General features: G+C 40.2%; 1 protein-coding gene and 1 non-coding gene across 8 annotated transcripts in view; both read left to right on the forward strand.

The window, feature by feature from the left end:
- The first annotated feature begins 2,187 nt into the window (after positions 1-2,187).
- Positions 2,188-19,494, forward strand: part of LOC100734653 (GON-4-like protein) — a 71,533-nt gene continuing 54,226 nt past the window's right edge. The window contains exons 1-3 of one of the 7 annotated variants that reach the window (XR_010047775.1): positions 2,188-2,312; positions 4,244-4,774; positions 18,565-18,758. Coding sequence is in view for 5 of the 7 variants with exons in the window: in XM_013158734.3 (XP_013014188.2) it covers positions 4,270-4,774; positions 18,565-18,758 (699 nt within the window). In the remaining 2 variants the exon portion in view is untranslated. Of the gene's footprint in view, positions 2,313-2,374; positions 2,560-4,243; positions 4,775-17,518; positions 17,541-18,564; positions 18,759-18,926; positions 19,128-19,494 lie in introns of those variants that run through there. The other 6 variants (XM_013158734.3, XM_013158735.3, XM_003475381.5 and 3 more) reach the window with 6 other exon arrangements.
- Positions 8,476-8,606, forward strand: LOC111758548 (small nucleolar RNA SNORA3/SNORA45 family). Its single transcript, XR_002792721.1, has one exon. It is a non-coding gene; the product is annotated as a small nucleolar RNA SNORA3/SNORA45 family (small nucleolar RNA).

Genomic DNA, 19,494 nt, shown 5'->3' on the forward strand with positions numbered 1-19,494 from the left:
CCAGCGTGGTCGCGGGAACGAGGCCCCGCCCACTAATTGGTTGTGATTTCTTGGGGCTGAGTACCCGCGACAGTACACGACTGTAGGTAAGATTATCGTGTTAGGGCTGGGGGTTTATCTCAGCAGCGTAAGTGCTTGCTTGGTAAATGCAAAGTCGTGAGTTTGATCCCAGCACCACAAAAAAAAAAAAAAAAAAAAAGAAAAAAGAGAAATTGCTTCACAGTTGCAGATAATTGTGTTTCTTCTTCTTCTTCTTCTTCTTCTTCTTCTTCTTCTTTTTTTTTTTTTTTTGTCTTTTTCTTTTTTATCGGTACCGGGGATCGAACTCACGATTGCCTGCTTGCAAGGCAGGAGCTTATGCCGCTGAGCTAAATGCCCAGCCCCCACGATACTTTTATAGATCTGTAATCCTGTGATTTCGGTTCCTCTGACTTTTAAAGGAGCAGAATGTTCTGAGTTTCAAGATTTTGGGAAAACAAAATTTCTGCATTGCCAATAGTATACATTTCTGAGACCATTAACCGTAATTACAGCAATTTAGAAGCTTAGAAGAAAAACCAATGCCGAAGATGGCTGCATGAATCTGAAAATTAACTAAAAATCATTTAATTGTACGCATAAAACATGTGAATCAAGCCGGGCATGATGGCTCATGCCTGTAATCCCAGCACTTGGGAGGCTGAGCTAGGAGGATCCTTGGGAGTTCGAGACCAGCCTGGGCTACAAAGTGAGCTCAAAGCCAACCTGAAATGTATAGTGAGACCCTGTCTCAAAAAGACAAAAAAGAAAAGAAAAAAAAAAAAAAGATGTGAATTGAAGCAGTTTAAAAATAAAAGAAGATTAGCCAGGCATGGTGGCACACACCTATAATCCCGGCACTTGGGAGGCTAAAACTGGAAGATTGCTATGAGTTCTCGGTCAACCTGAGCTACATAGTAAGCACTAGCAAAGCCTGAACTATATATATAAAAGACCAATGAAAGAAGTCAAAGAGTCTGTGTTGGACATTCATCTTCATGATCTTACAGCTGCTTAGGAAAGGGTCTTCTGTATGTCAAAAGGAGAGCGCTGGGGCCTGGAGATTTACCTCAGCAGCCTAAGCGCCTGCTTTCAAGCAGGCAGTCGTGAGTTAGATCCCTGGTACCGATAAAAAAAGGAAAAAAGACAAAAAAAAAAAAAAAAAAAAAAAAACTCAGATGAAATGCCAAACTTCAGGCAGTCTTCCTTGGCATTAGGGAGAGTTGAGGTGATTTAGGATAGTCAGATTACTGGAATTGTAGCCACTATTTCAGCCTCATTTTGGTTGTGAGTACTTTTACCCTGTCCTGTTAGGTTTATAGCCAGATAAGCCAGATCAGTTGCAGTGTAGCAGAAATTTTATTGGTGGTTCATTTGTAATATGACAGAACCAAATGAGTTTTTCCAGCTGTGATGCCCTTCTAGAAAAGTGGAAAGAATGTGCCTCCCCCACTCAATCATTCCTTCAAAAAACTGTTGAGCTATTAAACTACTGACTACGCTCCAGGCACTTTTCTGAGTTTTGGGTCTATACTTCAGCACCTAAAGCTGCCTAAGATCCAATTACCAATTCTAATAACTGTGTAGCTTGTGAACACCTACCCAGCTGAGCCAAAACTGTGTACTGTTCAAAGTTAAAAATTAAGTACGTAATAATATCCACAGGGTTTATTGTGGAGGCCTGATCATTTAATATAAGTGAAAGTATTTTTTAAAATGATGACTATTACATAGACATGAAAAATTGCTATAGCTTGATTCTAAATCTGCCTTAGTTTCAGTCAGGAACCTACACTATTTGTAACCTAGAGATGCCTTTCTGAAACTTTATAAATTCTCTTTTTCTACTTATATTTCAACTGTCTTTCAGATGGACTAATTACTTGCGAAACTGACACTTTTTTTTTTTTTTTTAAATTCGTACCGGGGATCGAACTCATGAACGTGCGCTTGTAAGATAGGTGCTTATGCCGCTGAACTAAATTCCCAGCCCCTTACTTGTGAAACTAAAGCACTGAATTTCAGTTTCCACTGTTTAGTAGGACAGCAGCGCTTCACTGGTGCAGAAAGGGAACTACTGCCCCCCCTCCACTTTTTTTTTTTTTGCCAGGAAATGACGTTGTAGGTTCTGGGCTTCATTTAGCCCTAAATAAGATGGCGCCTAGCGTTTGGCGCATGCTCCTTTGCGCCACTAGCGGCCGCGCGCCGCGCTTCGGGGTTGCGCACGTCAGTCTCTGTCGTTGCTTGACTTCCGCTGTTACGGCAACCGAGTTTCCGCGGGATCAGACCGGTTTGTGAGTGCACTATGTAGCGTGTGGTGGGAGGGAAGAGGCAGCATGGACCCGGGACGTCTGGGCAGAGCTAGTTCAGGATGAGGGGGGTCGGTCTGAGGGTGGGTGCGGGCTGCGTCCTGGGAGTTACAGGTGCACAGTGTTTAATTGGTGCTGGGGACTTGGGCCACCGCTCGGCGTAGAAGTGGCACAGTTAGGACCCGTTTTTGAAATGTTCCTTAGGAAGAAGCCGCACCGGGGCTGTCTCCAGGTTGGCATTCATTCACCATGTTGGGCTGACTGAAGTTTCCAAAGGGGCGAACTTTTATTTTATTTTGGTTTGGGAATCGAACTGAGAACCTTGCGCTTGCCAGGCAGGCGCCGTGCAACTGAGCTATACCCCAACCTTAAGAGCAGACTCTAGAGCCACTGCTATGTTTGAGGTGCTTGCAGTCGAGTCCTGCATCCTGTTTTTGTTGTTGTTGTTGTTGTTTGTTTGTTTTTTGTTTTTTTGTACCGGGAATCGGAACTCATGACCTCGAGCTTACCAGGCAGGTGCTGTGCCGCTGAGCTGTATGCCCGGCTCTGCTGACTTGAATGGTAGCTTTCTTTTCTTTTCTTTCTTTCCTTCTTTCCTTCCTTTCTTTGTCTTTTCTGGACTTATGTGGGATAGCAACTCTCCTGGGTTATTCCTACTCCCATCTGACCCACTCACCACCCTCCCTTGCAAGAATCAGCCAGTCTTTCCTTAGTCTGTTACCCATTGCTTAAACATTGCCAGTGACGAATAACTCCCTTGAACACCAGACAGCTTATTTCTGTTCTTGGACCTGTTTATGAGAGTAATGTTTTCGTAGACAGATGGAACCAGTTCTCAAATAATGCTTAATGCTTGGTCCAAATTCTATACAATATAAGATTTCTTTCAATTGTTTATTCAGGGAAACCTATGCTGAGTGTCTACAGTACCTAGATAACGTCGGATACTAACGATACCGGTTAAAGGATTCCTTTATCTCAGCAAGTACATAGTTTTGAAGGAGGGAAGCAGACAGGTAGAGATACTTAGAACGTAAAAAATGCGTTGCAGATAGGTTCTTCTAAAAATATAAAAGAGATACCCTTCAGTTTAGGTCAATATTGCCGTTAAATGTTTAAATTATGCCGGGAATTTAACTCAGTAGCATAAGTACCTGCCTTGCAAGCTTGAGGTCGTGAGTTCGATCTCCAGGACAAAAAAAGTGTAAATTACAGTTGAAACCAAGAGCCCAAAAGCCCGGTATTGCCTTTAAAATGTTTAAATTACAATTAAAACCAAGAGCCCAATAGTAACAATCCAGAGAACAGTAAAAATCTCTTGTTTCAACACAAAATTTCTGTTAATATAGCCATCTTCTAAAATAATCACTTTGCTTTTGGGTTGTTTCTATTAATGGAAGTCTTTTTATGCAAACACCAAGAGCAAACACTTATTGATCACTTATTATCTAATGATGTAGGTGCTATTTTTGTTTCATTTTATAGATGCGGAAACAGATTCATGTTAAGTAACTTATGAACGTCCTAAGAATGGAGAGGTGACTTGGGAAACAAATCCAAACAGTTTGACTTTACACTTTGCATTCAGCATCACACTGTTTTCTTTCCCTGATTTAGTTACACTAGTAGCTAAAATTTATTAGTCACTTCTATTTAATATGTATAACACCTCTGAGATAAGATCAATTACTTTTTTTTCTTTTTTACTGTTGAAAGTGTAGAGAGATCAAGTCACTTGACATATACTAATCAATAGTAGAGCTGAGATTTGAACTCATTCTAATTGTTTCTTATTTTTGATCTAAAGGAATAGAATGCATTTGATAAGGAATATTCATGATTGGACATGAATAAAAATTAAAATTTAATTGAGTAAATAATTAATATGAAGGTAATAAGAACTTGTATCCTTTTAGGATGAAACAAAAGTGGAACTTTAAACATGTTGCCTTGTAAGAAGAGAAGAACTACAGTGACAGAGAACTCACAGGATAAGAGCAGCCAGGAGGAAGACAACTTAGACCAAGAGTCAGCTGTTAAACAAGAATCTGACCAGGTTACTGACTTTGGGTCAGTGCCCCTGTCTTGGGGTCCAAGTCATGGTAGAGCAGTTGGAGTTGAAGTTCATTCTGTGCAGAATGCAGGAAATCAGCCTGGTGTGGAGGTTCCATCATTGAGCTCTAGGATTCTCACCCAGGATGCGAATTTACCAAGTTTAGAAGCTGCTGATGAGGCCATTTCTCAGGGAATCACCCTGACTTCCTTGGAGTCTTCCCACTCTCCTAATGTACACATTGGTAAAGGAAAACTCCAGGCCACTGCTTCAAAGAGAGGGAAGAAAGTTGTTCTCAGGCCTGGACTGGTAACCCAAGAAGACAGAGGTGATCTTCCTGTCATGAAGAAGCTTTTTTCAGGAGACCCTAGTGAAGAAGTCAAGGAGGGAGGAGGTAAGATATGAAAGGTCTGTAGGCTCTGTTTTCCATTTTAATTTGAGCATCCCTAATCCAAAATCCAAAACCTGAAAGTGCTTCAAAATCAAAAATTTTGAGTGGTGGCATGATATTATAAGTAGAAAATTCTATACCTGACTTTATGTGGAGGATTGTAATCAAAATGCAAGTGTACTAAAAATGTTTTGTAAAATCCCTTTTTTTTTTTTCTTCTTTGTAAAATTACTTTTTGAAAGACAGGCAGGATGATCAGAAAGTTTGAACCCAACCTTGAAAACTTAGCAGCTTAGAACCTTTTTCAAAATAAAAGATAAGTGACTGTTAATAATACATGCCTGTAATCCCAGTACTCAGGAGGCTGAGGCAGGAGAATCACCATGAGTTTGAGGCCAGCTTGAGCTCTATAAGTGAAGGCCAGCCTGCATTATATGGTGAGACCTTGTCTCAAAAAACAAATAAAAAAACCAAAAAATTTAAGAGTCTGGTACTACAACACTCCTCTCCCAATGGAAAAAATCCAAAAAATAATTACCTTCAGGTGCAGGCATATGCCTTAATCCCAACTACTAGGCTCGGGCTATGATGAAGTGGGGTTGAGGGTGGGGCCGGAGGCTGGAGGATTGCAAATTCTAGTCTAGCCTGAGCAGTTTAGTGAGATGCTATGAGAGGCTGTCTCAAAAAAGGGCTGATGTATTGACACATATTCATAGTCAGTGCTCCAGAGGCTAAGAAGGGAGAATGGCAAGTGTGAGGTCAGCTAGAGCTGATAGTGAGATTCTGTCTCAAAAAAACAGAAGAAGTAAATATATAAAATTAAAATAATAAAGGTCTGCAGATTTAGCTCAATGTCAAGGCTGCATTCAGTTCTTGATACCACTAACAAAAAAAAATCTTCAGGATGTGTATGTAAGGTTTTTTTGAAAATAAATGAAATATATGAGTTTTGTATTTAGATGTAAGTCCTATTTCTGAGGTATCTCATTGATATATATGTACAGATTCCAAAATTGAAAAACTTAAACTAGGGATTTAGCACAGTGGTTTAGGCACCTTCCTGATAAGCAGGAGTTTGTGAGTTTGATTCCTGGTACCAAAAAAAAAAAAAGAAAAAGAAAAACTTGAAATCTGAAACTTGCTAGACCCATTTCAGATAAGAGATCCTCAGGGATATTCAGTCTGTACCACTTTGTCATTGGTTTTTCTGTAATGACCTTCAGACAAGTGGTTCTCAAGAGGATACTGATTTCATATGGAATTGGAACCAGGAGGCTCATTAAGCATCAGCAGTAAACTTTATGAATGGAGAGAGATACTTTTCTCCTCCCACCACCTGAATACTTTGTCCTTTACTTTTATCCTGTATTCTGCATGTCTGGGAAGATGAGTTATGCATGGGCTTTGTGAGTTGGTGAGTATCCATGAAATAAGGCTTGTAGAAGAGAGCAACCAGGAATTTTTAAAGAAGTGACTGGCCCATAGTGATGGCATATGCCTAAGATTCCAATACTCTGGGAGACTGAGTCAGGAGGATTGCAAGTTTAATTAAGCCCAGCTGAGCCAGTGAAACAATTTAATGAGACCTTGTTTCAGGGAAAAAAAAAAAAAAAAAAAGATGATGATGATGAACACAGAGGTGATAGCTCAGTATGGAATTCCTAGGTTCAATCCTAGTACTGCTATTTAAAAAAAAAAAAATACATATATATATATATATATACGAAAAAAGGAGATTGGCATGTGAGACATGTGAAAGGCTCTAGGGAGAAGAACTCTCAGGTCTTTAAGGCTGCATTGTAATTTGACAGAATGACAGAATGCTCACTGAGGTCAAGAACAGTCAAAAGGTACATAGGCAAAAGTGTATAATGATCTGGTGGGTTAGAAGTGGTGGGAGAAGACTTCAGAGTGGTAAATTGTATTTAGGTTGCAGATGACATCATTTTTGTTTTCTTTTTCTTTTTTTTTTTGTACTGGGGATTGAACTCATGACCTTGTATTTACCAGGCAAGCGCTTGAGCCATTGAGCTAAATTCCCAGCTCAACATCATTTTTCATACTAAAGTATGAATTTTTCCATGTTGGTAGGTGATAGACATTTTAATTGGCTAAGCGGAACATATTTATGCTTTAAAAAGATATCAGCCTCGGGGCTGGGGATTTAGCTCAGCGGCATAAGCGCCTGTTTTGCAAGCAGGCAGTCCTGAGTTCGATTCCCGGTACCAATAAAAAGGAAAAAGACCAAAAACAAAAAGATATCAGCCTCTCCATTTCGAGTTTAAAATTTTCTAAAAATCTTTCTACTTTTATTTTACAATAATAAACTATAAAAAGGGAAAGGCAAGCAGGGAGGCCCTGGATTTCCCCTTCTTTGCTTCCCAAGTATTCTCTACCCCTAAACCCCAGTGGGGATCACCCCTTCCCACTTTGTAGGGGCTGGGGATTGACAGGCATGGGAATGCTGGGTGTGTCTATGTGTATAGGGGTCCTGGGAGTCAAAAATGGGGAGGAAGGGCCAAGGGTATAGCTCAGCGGCATGGCACCTGCCTGGCAAGCGCAAGGTCCTGAGTTCAGTTGCCAATTTGAAAAAAAAAAAATGGATAGCAGTTGGAGTGGAGGGCCTTCTATCATTTTCCATCAAAACTAGCACCCTGAGGATGGGTTCTGAAGGATTATGAAGAGTCTTTTGTGTTTCCTATGAGATGATAGCAGATCCAGCACCCAGAAGTGACCCAGTGATTGACCCAGCTGAGATTGGACCATTCGTGGATAGTGTACGCTTGCTTTTATGTGGCATTGTCCACATCAACATCAAACAGGGAATGCTGGTAGGCCAGGTAGATGTCCAGGGCCCCAAAGAGCAAGTTTAAAGATAATACCCCCCAGGCCTCAGCTCAAGCCACACTGACATGGTTCCTCATATTGCATTGCTGGCCCACTCCTATGTTGGGGCTTTCACATGGAACATCTCCTCAGCCTGGGGTACTTCCCTCCCTAGAATTTTTGGTTTGTTTGTTTACGTGACAGGATCTTGGTATGTAGTTCAACCTGGCTTTGAACTTCTCCTGTAGTCCGGCCTGGCCTTGAACTCATGGCAGTCCTCCTGCCTGAGTCTCCCAAGTGCTGGGATTATAGGTGTATATCGCTATGCTCAGACCTCTTGAGTTTTTTTTTTTTGGGGGGTACTGGAGATTGAACTCATGATGTTGCACTTCCCAAGGTAAGTGCTTGTGCCGATGAGCTAATCTTTTAAGACTTGGTCTTGTTTTGTCCTTTGGGTACATTGTCCTTCTGGGATTCTTCCACAATTAATATACTGGGTCAATACTGGCAGTGTATTGTGTTTGTTTATACAGCAGAATTTCATATTTTTGATTTCTGTGTTTGAGAACTCATGGAATAGTAGATAAATTGTTTGAAAGATGTGGTCAGAGATGAAAGTTCTTTTAGGGAAACGTGCCCTATTGTAGAATCAGTCCTTGTCATCAGAAAGGGCTCTGTGGTTAGAATCTTGTACAGAGTAGCTTGTGTTACTGTATCATTTCTGCAGCACTTATATTTTATTTGGAGGGAGTAGAGTGGCAGAGTAAAGAAATCTTGGACTGAGGAAGAAGACTAAAGAAGTAATAGTTACCACAAAGTCAAAAGAAGGAGAGTTTTAAGAATAGAATACTTTCTTTTTTTTTTTTTTTTTTGGTGGTACTGGGACCAGAGTCACATCCTGACACAGCTCTTGTCCTGGTGTGCTAGAGTTCTCGGAGAGAATCCGCTGACCTTGATTCACTGGCGGGGGCAATGAGTGCCCCCGTTAGCGCCCAGGTCAGGGACATCCCCTAAGGGGGGAAAAAAAAAAAAAGGGTACTGGGGATCGAATTCACGGCTGTGCACTTACAAGGCAGACGCTTATGCCACTGATCTAAATCCCCAGCCCCTTAGAATATTTTCAAATTTAGTAGCAAGGGCCCGAGATGGAGGCTAGTGGTAGCGCATTTGCCTAGTGTGAGAGAGGCTCTGAGTTTGATTCCCAGCACACTCCAAAAATAATTTGAGTGGCAAAGGAGAGAGAAAGATAATGATACCTAGTGCAGGACTATGTTCAAAATTTGGTGATCTTTGGTCTTTTTTGGTTTGGGGAATCAAACTCATGACCTCGCACTTGCCAGACAGGCGCTTGTGTCTGAGCTATATCCTCAGTCCTTTGTTTTGTTTTTTAGTGATAGGATCTCACTGTGTAGCCCAGACTGGCCTTGAATTTGTGGCAATCCTCCTGCCTAATTCTCTCAAGTTCTGGGATTAAGGAGTATGCTATCACACCTGGCTAAAAGTCTGGTGATTTTTCAGCTTTTTGGGCAGAGTGCTATACTGGGTTAGATGGGAATGAAGCACCAGTGAGATATAAATGCTTACATGTATGTATATGTGTGTGGGTATAGATAGATAGATAGATATCCAGGGATTAACCCAGGACATGACATGTGCTAGGTAAGTGCTCTACTATTGAGTGCTCTACTACTTGCTCTTATTTTTTGACTCAGAGTCTTGCAGTGTTATCCAGGCTGGTCTCAGACTTGTGATCCTCATGCTTTAGCCTCCCAAGTGCAGTCATGTACCACTGAATCTGTTTGAAATTGATTTTTCTATTAGAAAAATTGAAAAGTTCAGAGCATATTAGAATTGTAAAGACCTTAATGGTGGTTATCTAGTTCAACTCCCTGACTTTAAGATGAGTGATTTTTCAACTTTTATTTTAGTATTTTTCTTAGGATCCTGGCTTTAGGAAAAGGCAGTACCTGTATATATAGTTTACTTCATTCATGAAACTCTCTTAACTAAAAAGTTTTATGACAAGCTGCTGATTGCTGCAGCAGAGTATGATTTGAGAATGGGTAGTGTGGGAATATTTGTGATTCTTCTAGGAAAACCTCAAATGCATTCTGGAGGGGAGACACCTTTGTTGCCATTAGGCAACTAATCTGTAAAACTAGAAGCTCAACCTAGGAAATCATCCCAGCCAGATGTTTGTGCCTCCCCTCAAGAAAAATCACTCAGGACTCTGGTTCACCAAGCAGAGGAAGAGAGACAGGATGGTGGACTCTTTATTCTAATGGGTAGGCTTTCTCCTTCCTTTCTCCCACCTCCCTTTTTTCTCTTGCTCTCTCCCTCCTCTTCTTCCTTCCCTTTCTCTTTCTCTCATTCCTTCACTTCTTTTCTCTTTCTCTCCTTTCCTTCTTTCTGCCTCTACCCCCAGGAGTGCTTAGGTATATGCTCAGCCCTTTTTTATTTTGAACAAGGTTTGCTAATGCTGACCCCAGAATTGGGATCCTTTTTCCTCACCCTCCTTCGTAGCTTGAATGACCAGCCATGTGTCTGCATGCTCAATTAACAGTTGTTCTGGCTATCTGTTGAATTGATTCATTTATTGTGAAATATTCTTTTTACCTCTGTATAATTTTAAAGTCTACTGTGAATCTACCACTTGTGTTTATATGATAGGCATGTTTCTAATCTTTCTTTTGTGGTGTCTTGAGACACGGTCTTGCTATATAGTTCAGGCTGGCCTTGAATTCACTATGTAGCTCAGGCTGACCTAGAACTCACAGCAGTCCTCCTGCCTCAGCCTGTCAAGTGGTTTTGGGATTACAGGTGTGTGCCCCATGCCAGGCTAATCTTTTACTTTCAACCATTTCAGCTTTTTATATCTAGAAACATGTCTCTCTGTTTTCTGGGAGGTGGTCAGTCCTAAGGTTTAAACCCAAGACCTTCCATATGCCAGGCAACTGATCTACTTTCTCAGGCTATATTTCCTTTTTTCCTTTTTGAGTCAGGGTCTCGCTCTGCAGTTCAATTTGCCCTTGAACTTACTTTGTAGCCCAGGCTGGCCTCAAACTCACAGCTATCCTCCTGCCTCAGCCTTTTGAGTGCTGGGATTACAGGTGTGTGTCACCATACCTGGCTCTATATTTCTTTTCTTTCTTTTTCTTTTTCCTTTTCTTTTTCTTCTCTTTCTCCTGTCTCTTTTTCTTTTTCTTGAGACAGGCTTTCACGAAGCTGTTTAGGCTGGCTTTGAGCTCACTTTGTAGCCCAGACTGGTCTCGAACTTGCAACAATCCTCTTGCCTCAGCCTCCCGAGTGCTGGGGTTACAGGCATGCATCACAATGCCTGGCTCTATATTTTTTATAAATAGTATAAAAATTTTTTTCTTGAGACAGGGTCTTGCTATAATTTAGGCTGGCCTTTAATTCACCATAGATCCCAGGATGGCCTTAAACTTGGGGCAATCCTCTTGCCTAAGACTCCACAGTGCTAAAATAACAGGCATGTGCCACCACTCCCAGCAAAAAATATTTTTTGTTTCTAGTCTTAACATAGTTGCATTTAAGTATTTAGTTGATTTTAATGTTATTTATTTATTTGAGACAGGGTCTCACTAATTAGTTCAGGCTAGCTTTGAACTCAAATTCATCTGCCTCATTTTTTCAATTTTACCTTTTGTTGTTTTATATTTTACCCTAGAGACTGATAATATATATTCTTGACATTATTTCAGTCTACCTTAATTGTATTTTACCACCCTCACTGTAATAATTTATGAGTTTAGCTACTCTGTCTATATTTATAATCCTTATATGAGTCCTCTTTCTTTCTTTTTTGTTTTTTTTGGTACCAGGGAATGAACTCACGACTTTGTGCTTGCCATGTAGGTGCCTATGCTACTGAGCTAAATCCTTGGCCCTATATTTATAATCCTGCAAGGCATGCTTATTACAAACTGGGCAAATTGATGAATACCTGTAATCCCAGCAGTTGGTAGGCTATTCCAAGGAGGACTGGCTCAAGTTGGAGACCAGCTGGGCTACATAGTGAGCTCAAGGGAAACCTGAGATACATATTAAGACACTGTCTCAAAGAGAAAAAAAAAAAGACATACTTACTGTTTTGTTGTTATTGTTTTTTCTTTGTTTTTTTCTCTTTTGTGTGTGTGTGTGTTTGTTTGGTATTGGGAATCAAACTCAGGACCTTGTGCTTGCCAGGCAGGCACTGTGTGTGCCACTGAGTTATATCCCTGGTTGTGCTTTTTTGTTTTTGATACCAGGTATCAAATTTACGACCTAACACTTGCCAGGCAGTTGTTTGTGCAGCTGAGCTAAACCCCGGCTTTTTGAGACCCGATCTTAGTGTGTACCTCAGCCTGTCCTGGAACTCCATTTGCTCCTCCTTCCTCAGTTTTCTGAGTTCTGGAATTACAGGTGTTTGGCACCATGCCCATGGTTTTCTTTCTTGAGACTGGATCTCACTGGGTGGCCCAGGCTGACCTTGAACTCCTGAGCTCAAGCATTCCTGGTTCAAGCATGTGCAGTGAAATTCAACTTTTATTACTGCTTTTAATGATTCCTTACTCATAGTTAATAAGTTTTTATCACATAGCTAACCTTTTGGATGCTTTTGATTCATCTTGAATTTATTGCCTTTGTGATCATTTTCCTTTTGAGGAAAGGAAGAATTTGAAGAATTTGCTTCATTCTGTGCAGTTAATCTGTCAGTGAAGTATTTCAGATACTTATTTGTCTGTTTTTTGTTGTTTTTAGATAGGGTCTCTCTATGTGTTGTAGAGTAGGCATGAAATCACTGTCTAGCCCATCTTGGCCTTTGAACTTCTGGTGATCGTCCTTCCTTTGCTTCCCAACTGCTGGGATTAGAGATACTCATCAATATACCCAGTTTATTTTACATTTTGGGGTGAGATGTCTGGGGAAAAAAAAGGTCTGCCGTTTTTAGGGGAATAGTGCTGGGGATTGAACCCAGGAACTTGCACATGCCAGATAAGCCCTCTACCACTTAGCTACATCCCAGGCCCTTTTCCATTATTTAGGAAAAAAAAAAAATACTCACTGGATATATAATTTTAGGTTGGCAGTCTTTCTCCTGGTACTTTATTTATTTTTAAAATGTTTTTGGTCTTTTTTTGAGGCAAAGTTTCACTATGTGGTTTACGCTGGTCTTGAACTTGCAGCTATCTTCCTGCCTGCCTTCCAAGTGCTGGGATTACGGGTGTGTGCCACTGCACCCAGCTGTCCTAATACTTTAAGATATATTTCATTATAGTCTTGTTTTCACTGATTTGTTATAAACTCACCTACAGTTTTTTTTTTGAAAGTTTTAAAAAAAAATTTTTTTTTTTTGGTACCAGGGATCAAACTCATGACTGTGCGCTTGCAAGGCTGGTGCTTATGCTGCTGAGCTAAATCCCCAGCCTTGTTTTTACTTTGATAATGTGTATTTTTTGTTGACTGTTTTAATATTTTCTGTTTTAGTTTGCAGCATTTGACTATAATGTGTCTAGTTTGGTTTTCTGTATCTTTTACTGGGTATGTGGACCTTCTTGAATCTGAGATTGAGTTTTTTCATCAGTTTAAAATAAATTGTTCCTAGCCCTTTTACCCATTGATACTGGGTATCAAGGCCTTTATATTGAGTTATGTCCCCAATGATTTTCTTTTGAGATAGGGTTCCCTTAAGTCACTAACTTGTCCACGCTGAACCTGTGGTCTGTCTTCTTCAGTCTCCCAGAGTGCCCCATGCCTGGCTGATTTCTTGCTAGTATTTTTAAAGATACCACATGTGTTCCACTGTCTTTCTTTTCTTCTGGTATTCCAGTCACATGTATGCAGATCTTTTCGTATTTCCCATGTATGTTTTTTTCTTGTATATTCTTTTTTTTTTTTTTTTTGTCTTTTTCATTTTTATCGGTACCAGGGATCGAACTCACGACCACCTGCTTGCCAGGCAGGTGCTTATGCCGCTGAGCTAAACCCCCAGCCCCTTCTTGTATATTCTTTAAGGAAAAAATTTTTTTTAGTACTAGCGATTGAACCCAGGCCTGTGCATGCCAACTAAGAGCTCTACGCCTGCACTACACTCCAGCCTGTATATTCCCTTTATTCATTTTCCTCTCCATGCTTCAGTCTTCGCTGTGATCCTGTTCAAGAAGTCTGTTTTGTTTTGTCTAATACATTAAATCATTAAACCATTCTGTTGTGTTCTGTTCTTTTCTTCTTTCTTTCTTTCTGTTTGTAATACTGGGGATTACAATGTCCTTACACCTTCTGTTGATTTTTTTTGTTTTTTTACTGGCAGTCAAACTCACGACCTTGTGCTTGCCAGGCAGGCACTGTGCTGCTGAGCTATATATCTGGCCCTCACCCTCTATTGATTAAGTTATTGATTGATTGACTGAGACCGGATCTCACTATTTAATTCAGACTAGCATTGAACTTATTATGTAGTCCAGGATACACTCTTAACTCATGGTGATCCGTCTGCCTCAGCCTACCAAGTGCTGGAAGTCCCTCTTTTTATAAACTTTATTTTGCTGTCTTAAATTGTCTAGCTACAACTCCAGCTTGACTTCTAGCTCAGCGTCCCTCAGTGCTGTGATTATAGCCATGCACTGCCTTATTTAGCTTCATCTCTTTTCTTTTTGTTTCTCTCTGGCTCCCTTCCCTCCTCACTCTTCCCTCCTTTTTCCTCTCTCTTCCCCATTCTCTCCTTCCTTCCTTCCTTCCTTCCTTCCTTCCTTCCTTCCTTCCTTCCTTCCTAATTAGATACTCTTTCCATGGTGCCAGTTAATGGGGACTCCTGCAGAGAGTCCTTAATTTCCTGTCAAGTGTTACAGCCAGGATGGGAAGAAAGAGAGCAAGTGATGAAATAAGGGTGCAGGCAGAGATCTGGGACGACCAGTTGTTCCTGGGGAACAAAAGGCTATGAGCCACCCAGAACCTGAGTATTTATTGGTTAGATCTGAATTAAAGACAATGGGTCAAGGACAGTGAGTGTTTCCAGAACAATAATGGGGACTGCAGTGGACTAGTAAGAACAAAGCATTCTTGCAAGGACAAGAAGGAGGGGAGAAGATAGTGGGGGGATGAAGAAACTAGTTTTTGCACATGCCTGTTGTCTCCAGCAGGTCGTGTCTTGCCCTGTGAGCATCACAGCAATGATTGGCCCTAGGGCTTCCAGCTGTGACCAGAAAAGAGTGGGGGTTTCCATGTTCCAGTCTGGCTCACAGGCAGGACAAGAACAAGCATGGACGTCTCCTAGATTCAGTGTATAATTTGTAGTCCCTAACACCTTTCTTTTTATTTCTTTCTCCTTTTTCTGATTTCCAGTTAAATACTGTTTTATTTTGTAGCTTAACAATAGAGGGCTATACACTGAATTGAATGCATTTCATTCTAAGTTAGTCGTACAAAGCTGGAATCATTTTCAGGGTATGGCTTACTAGATGTCAGGGATACGTACATTTTACTTTCCACAACTATTAAACTTCATCTTATATACTGAAGTCACATGTACAGAGAAAGTTGGAACTTTTTATATTTGCGTTTTCCCATTTAAGTATAGTAGTACTACTATAATTGATTATCAAAACCAAAACAATAGCATGATTATAGTCCTTCGTGCTTTCACTACTACACATAAAATACAGCAGTAGTGTTACTTATTGGCCACATTACAAGGTCTGACACAGAACCACCTCTGGGTAACATAGGTTACTCCATTACAATAATGTGGCTTTCCTGATTTGGATTAAAGTGTTTAAATTCTGCCTGGTCTTTTTATCAGTCTCTTCTTCTCAGATAGGAGTGTTTCTAGCAAAGAGTTTTATCAGGAGAGAGAAGGGCATTTTCAGGAACGATTACCTTAAATTGGATAATTAGGTGTCCCTTTTCATATTGTCTATGACAAATTGGCATGCCTTCAATTAGCGTACCCTTGATGTCTCTGGGCTGAGCTGGAGGAGATCCAATCACTGTGGTTTGGTCATCAGGAGCAGGCATTGGTTTTTGGAAGCCACGTAGTACTTCAGCCACCTGTCCATCTGTACACATGAAAAGGTTTCCTTGTTGAGTAAGAAGTGTGGTCCTTTAAATGTAACACACTGATAGATATCTTTTGGCTCCAGTCCTGTTTCTTGGTTTCCTTTGCTGTGGAGTATAATCTCCTAGCCATCTTTCATGCCTTTGTCAAAGTGAATTTCTAGAAACTTCTGTCTTCCATTGCAGCTTATCAGTCTTTTTTTTTTTTTAATTTTGTTTTTTGAGACAGGATCTCACTATCTGATGCAGGCTGGCCTTGAAATTCCTTTTGTAGTCCAGGCTGGTGCCAGTCTCCTGAGTGATGGAATTACAGGCATGTGCCACCACATCACTGTGTTTCGGTTTTTCATATAACTTTCAGAACGAGGCTTTATTCTTAGTGGATTGTTCTGGGGATTTCAAGTGAAGAAAGCTATTTTTCAAGGCCTTCCCTCCTTCACGAGATTTGAGCTACAGCCTCCGTCTTCACATCACTGTGAAATGCTGAGATTTCTGCATTTGTCTTAACCTCATCGCTTCATTTCATGATGGATTTGTTGGAGTAGTATTCTTTTTTTACGTTTTTTTTTTTTGGTCTTTTTGAAACAGGGACTCGCTATGCAGTTTAGGCTGATCTTAAGTTCACTTTGTAACACAAGCTGATCTCAAACTTGCCATGATACTCCTGCCTCAGCCTCCTGAGTGCTAGGATTACAAGTGTGCACCACCAGGCCTGGCATCTTGGAGTTGTATTCTGTCTGTATACTGTTTAAGAGTCTTATGAAAAGTTAGTACACAGACACATTTTTAACAGGGTTCCTTCCTTTGCAGGGCATCATCCCTCAGCTTCTGCAACTGTGGCTGTCTGAGGTCTGACTTAGCCACCCCTAACTGTTGTTTTTAGTGTAGGTTACTGTGAGCATTCCTACTTGCAACAATCATACTCTTCCATCCTGTCCACAATGGCTGTTCTCCAGTGTCTGTAGACTGTCATTGTATATATTGAAAGTTTTCCTTGTATGTAGTTTTCATTTATTTTTTCTGTCTTTTTTTTTTTGTTTTGTTTTTTTGAAGCAGGGTCTCACTGTGCAGTTCAGGCTGCTCTTGAACTCAGTTTATAGCCCATACTGGCTTTGAACTTGCAATGATCCTCCTGTCTCAGCCTCCTGAGTGCTGGGACTACAGGCATGTGCCACCACACCCGACTGTGTGTAGTTTTTCAGTGTTTCCAGCAGTAAGGTTAGTCTAGTAACTTTTTCGTCATGGCTAGGACCAGATGTCTTGGCTAACTGGAATTACAGGGGCTCCATTGTTATGGTTTTGATTCTGTGTTTAGAAGGTACTTTCCTAAATTGGAATTATGCTAACCCTAATGGTTTTTCCATGGAAAACTTTTTATGCAGTGAGTTTCATTGTTCTTTAATTCTATGATGTTGTCTGTTGTCGTTATAAATTCATTTAAATTATATTGAAGTGGAATACATTTAAGTGGAATCTTGCTTTTGTTGTGTAGTCTAGGCTGGCCTTGAACTCACTACGTAGCCCAGGCTGGTCTCAAACTCTGGTAGTCCTGCCTCTGCCTCCCGAGTGCTAGGATTACAGGCATGCAACACCATGCTTAGTTTGTATTTCAGTTTTTATTGTGACTAAATGGTTTTCCCATGGTATGATCCAGCCTATCCATATGAATTTGTGCAAGTCTGTATATTATAGATTTGAAACAAAACAACTGATGGAAACTAAGAATAACACATTAGAAAAATTTACAATATTTTAACATTATGGCTGCATTCTTTTTTTTTTCTTTTTCAGACAGGGTCTCTCTATATAGTTTAGGGTGGGTTTGAACTCACTGTGTGTCCCAGGCTGGCCTTGAAGTAATGGTCATCCTCCTGCCTCAGCCTCCCAGGTATTGACATTACAGGTGTGTGCCACCAACCCTGGCCTACACTCTGATAACGTCTTTGTAAACAGAGAAGTCATCTTCATGTTAATATTCTCTAACTCTGAGACTTCAAATAGTAGCAGACCAGAACTGTCAGTGAGATATAAATCTTGTTTGAGTGTTTGATGATATTACATTCTAAGACTTAACAAGGTTTCATGGTCAATAAGCTGTTCTTTTCATCTGGTTATAGATACACTTTTCTGGAAGACTGAATTATTTAATCAACTTCTTTCCTCAGAGTTCAGAAAGTAGAATTTTTATTGCTTGTTCCCTTTTATAGACTGAAGCATGTAATAATAATAATCATGATAAATTACATATGTGTAATGTTTCATTACTTGTAAAGTGCTTTGTTGAATATTGTTAATCTCCATGACTTGCCTACTGGGCAAACATCCATACTTTACAAAAGAAAAATTCAAACTCTGTTACCAAGTCATAGAGTTTACATAAACCAAGGATTTCTGGTATACCCTATAATACAAGTCTTAGAATGTGGCTTCAAAATTCTTAGATTTTGGCTTCAAAAAATGAATCCCTTATTTATTAGCTCTTTGGAAAGTTTCTTAACTTTTTTGTTTCATCTGTACAGTGGGAAAAATAATAGTGTCTATATTTTAAAGTTTTTAAGTGGCTTGAACTTGTAATCTTGCCTTAGCCTCACTCAGTGTTGGGTAGTGTGCCCTGTTTTGGCCCACATAGGGTCGTTATTCACAGGAGTGTAAAGTGAATCATTTTCTATAAAGTATACAGAAGAGTGTCTGACATCTAGCAATACTCAATGAGCATTAGCTATCCTTACTATTGGACTCCCATTGTGAAGCCCACTGTCACTACCACTGCCATGTCATAGTCTGATTTTCAGTGCCAGCCAGCTGGTAGCTTGGTTTTCTTTCAGCCCTGGCCTTTTGGACTAATTTCCTAGAACAGTAGTTTTTCAGAGTCTTGTGATGCTCTTTTTTTTTTTTTTTTTTTTTTTTGGCAGAAGAGCAAAACAATGAAGAAAACGAAAAAAGGAGAAAAAAGAAAAAGGGTACCAAGAGGAAACGAGATGGAAGGGGTCAAGAGCAAGGGACCTTGATGGGTGACCTGAAACTGGATGACATGCTTGATCGTACCTTAGAGGATGGTGCCAAGCAGCACAATCTAACAGCTGTCAATGTGCGAAACATCCTTCATGTGAGTGAGGCTAGGGCATCGTTGTCACTGGAGTGGAAATTTCCCATGGGATGCAAATAAAAATGCTCAGCTAATTTTTGATTCTTATATATATGATTACCAGAATTTACTCACAAGAGCTTTCTCTCTCCAGGTAGGATGTGCCTGTACTCCCAGCACTTAGAGGCTGAGGCAGGAGGATCCTTGAGAGTTCAAGACCAACCTGAACTGTATAGCAAGTCTGTCTCAAAAAATGAAAACAAACAAAAAATAAAATAAAAAAAGATAGCTTTTTTTTTGTACTCCACACAAGTAGAAAATCTTAGCCAGATGTGGTGGTGCACACCTATAGGAGGATCACCATGAGACGGAAGCCAGCCTTGTTACATAGTGAGTTCAAGATCAGACTGACTACCTGAGACCTTGTCTTTCAATAAAATAAGAAAGAAGCAAGTGTGAAATCTGAGCACATGTGAAAGGAAAGTTTAATTTGGAAGACAAACTACCTTTGCTTCTTTCCACGTTTTGATTGTTTTTTGGTTAGCAGATTTGAAGATGATACCATACATAGTAGATTTGCTATTTTGTGGGGTGATATGTCTAATAAAAATCCCACTTAACAGTTATAATACTTTGTGTGTATGTGGTAGGTGTTCTGAATATGTCACAACACAGCTATTTCTATAATTTGTGCTATTTGTTACTATTTATTTATTGGTACCAGGACTTGAACTCAGGACTTTCTACTTCCCAGGCA

This window comes from Cavia porcellus, unplaced genomic scaffold (assembly GCF_034190915.1).
Source record: "Cavia porcellus strain 051 isolate PalLab524CR breed Dunkin Hartley unplaced genomic scaffold, mCavPor4.1 scaffold_6, whole genome shotgun sequence".
Lineage (NCBI taxonomy): Eukaryota > Metazoa > Chordata > Mammalia > Rodentia > Caviidae > Cavia > Cavia porcellus.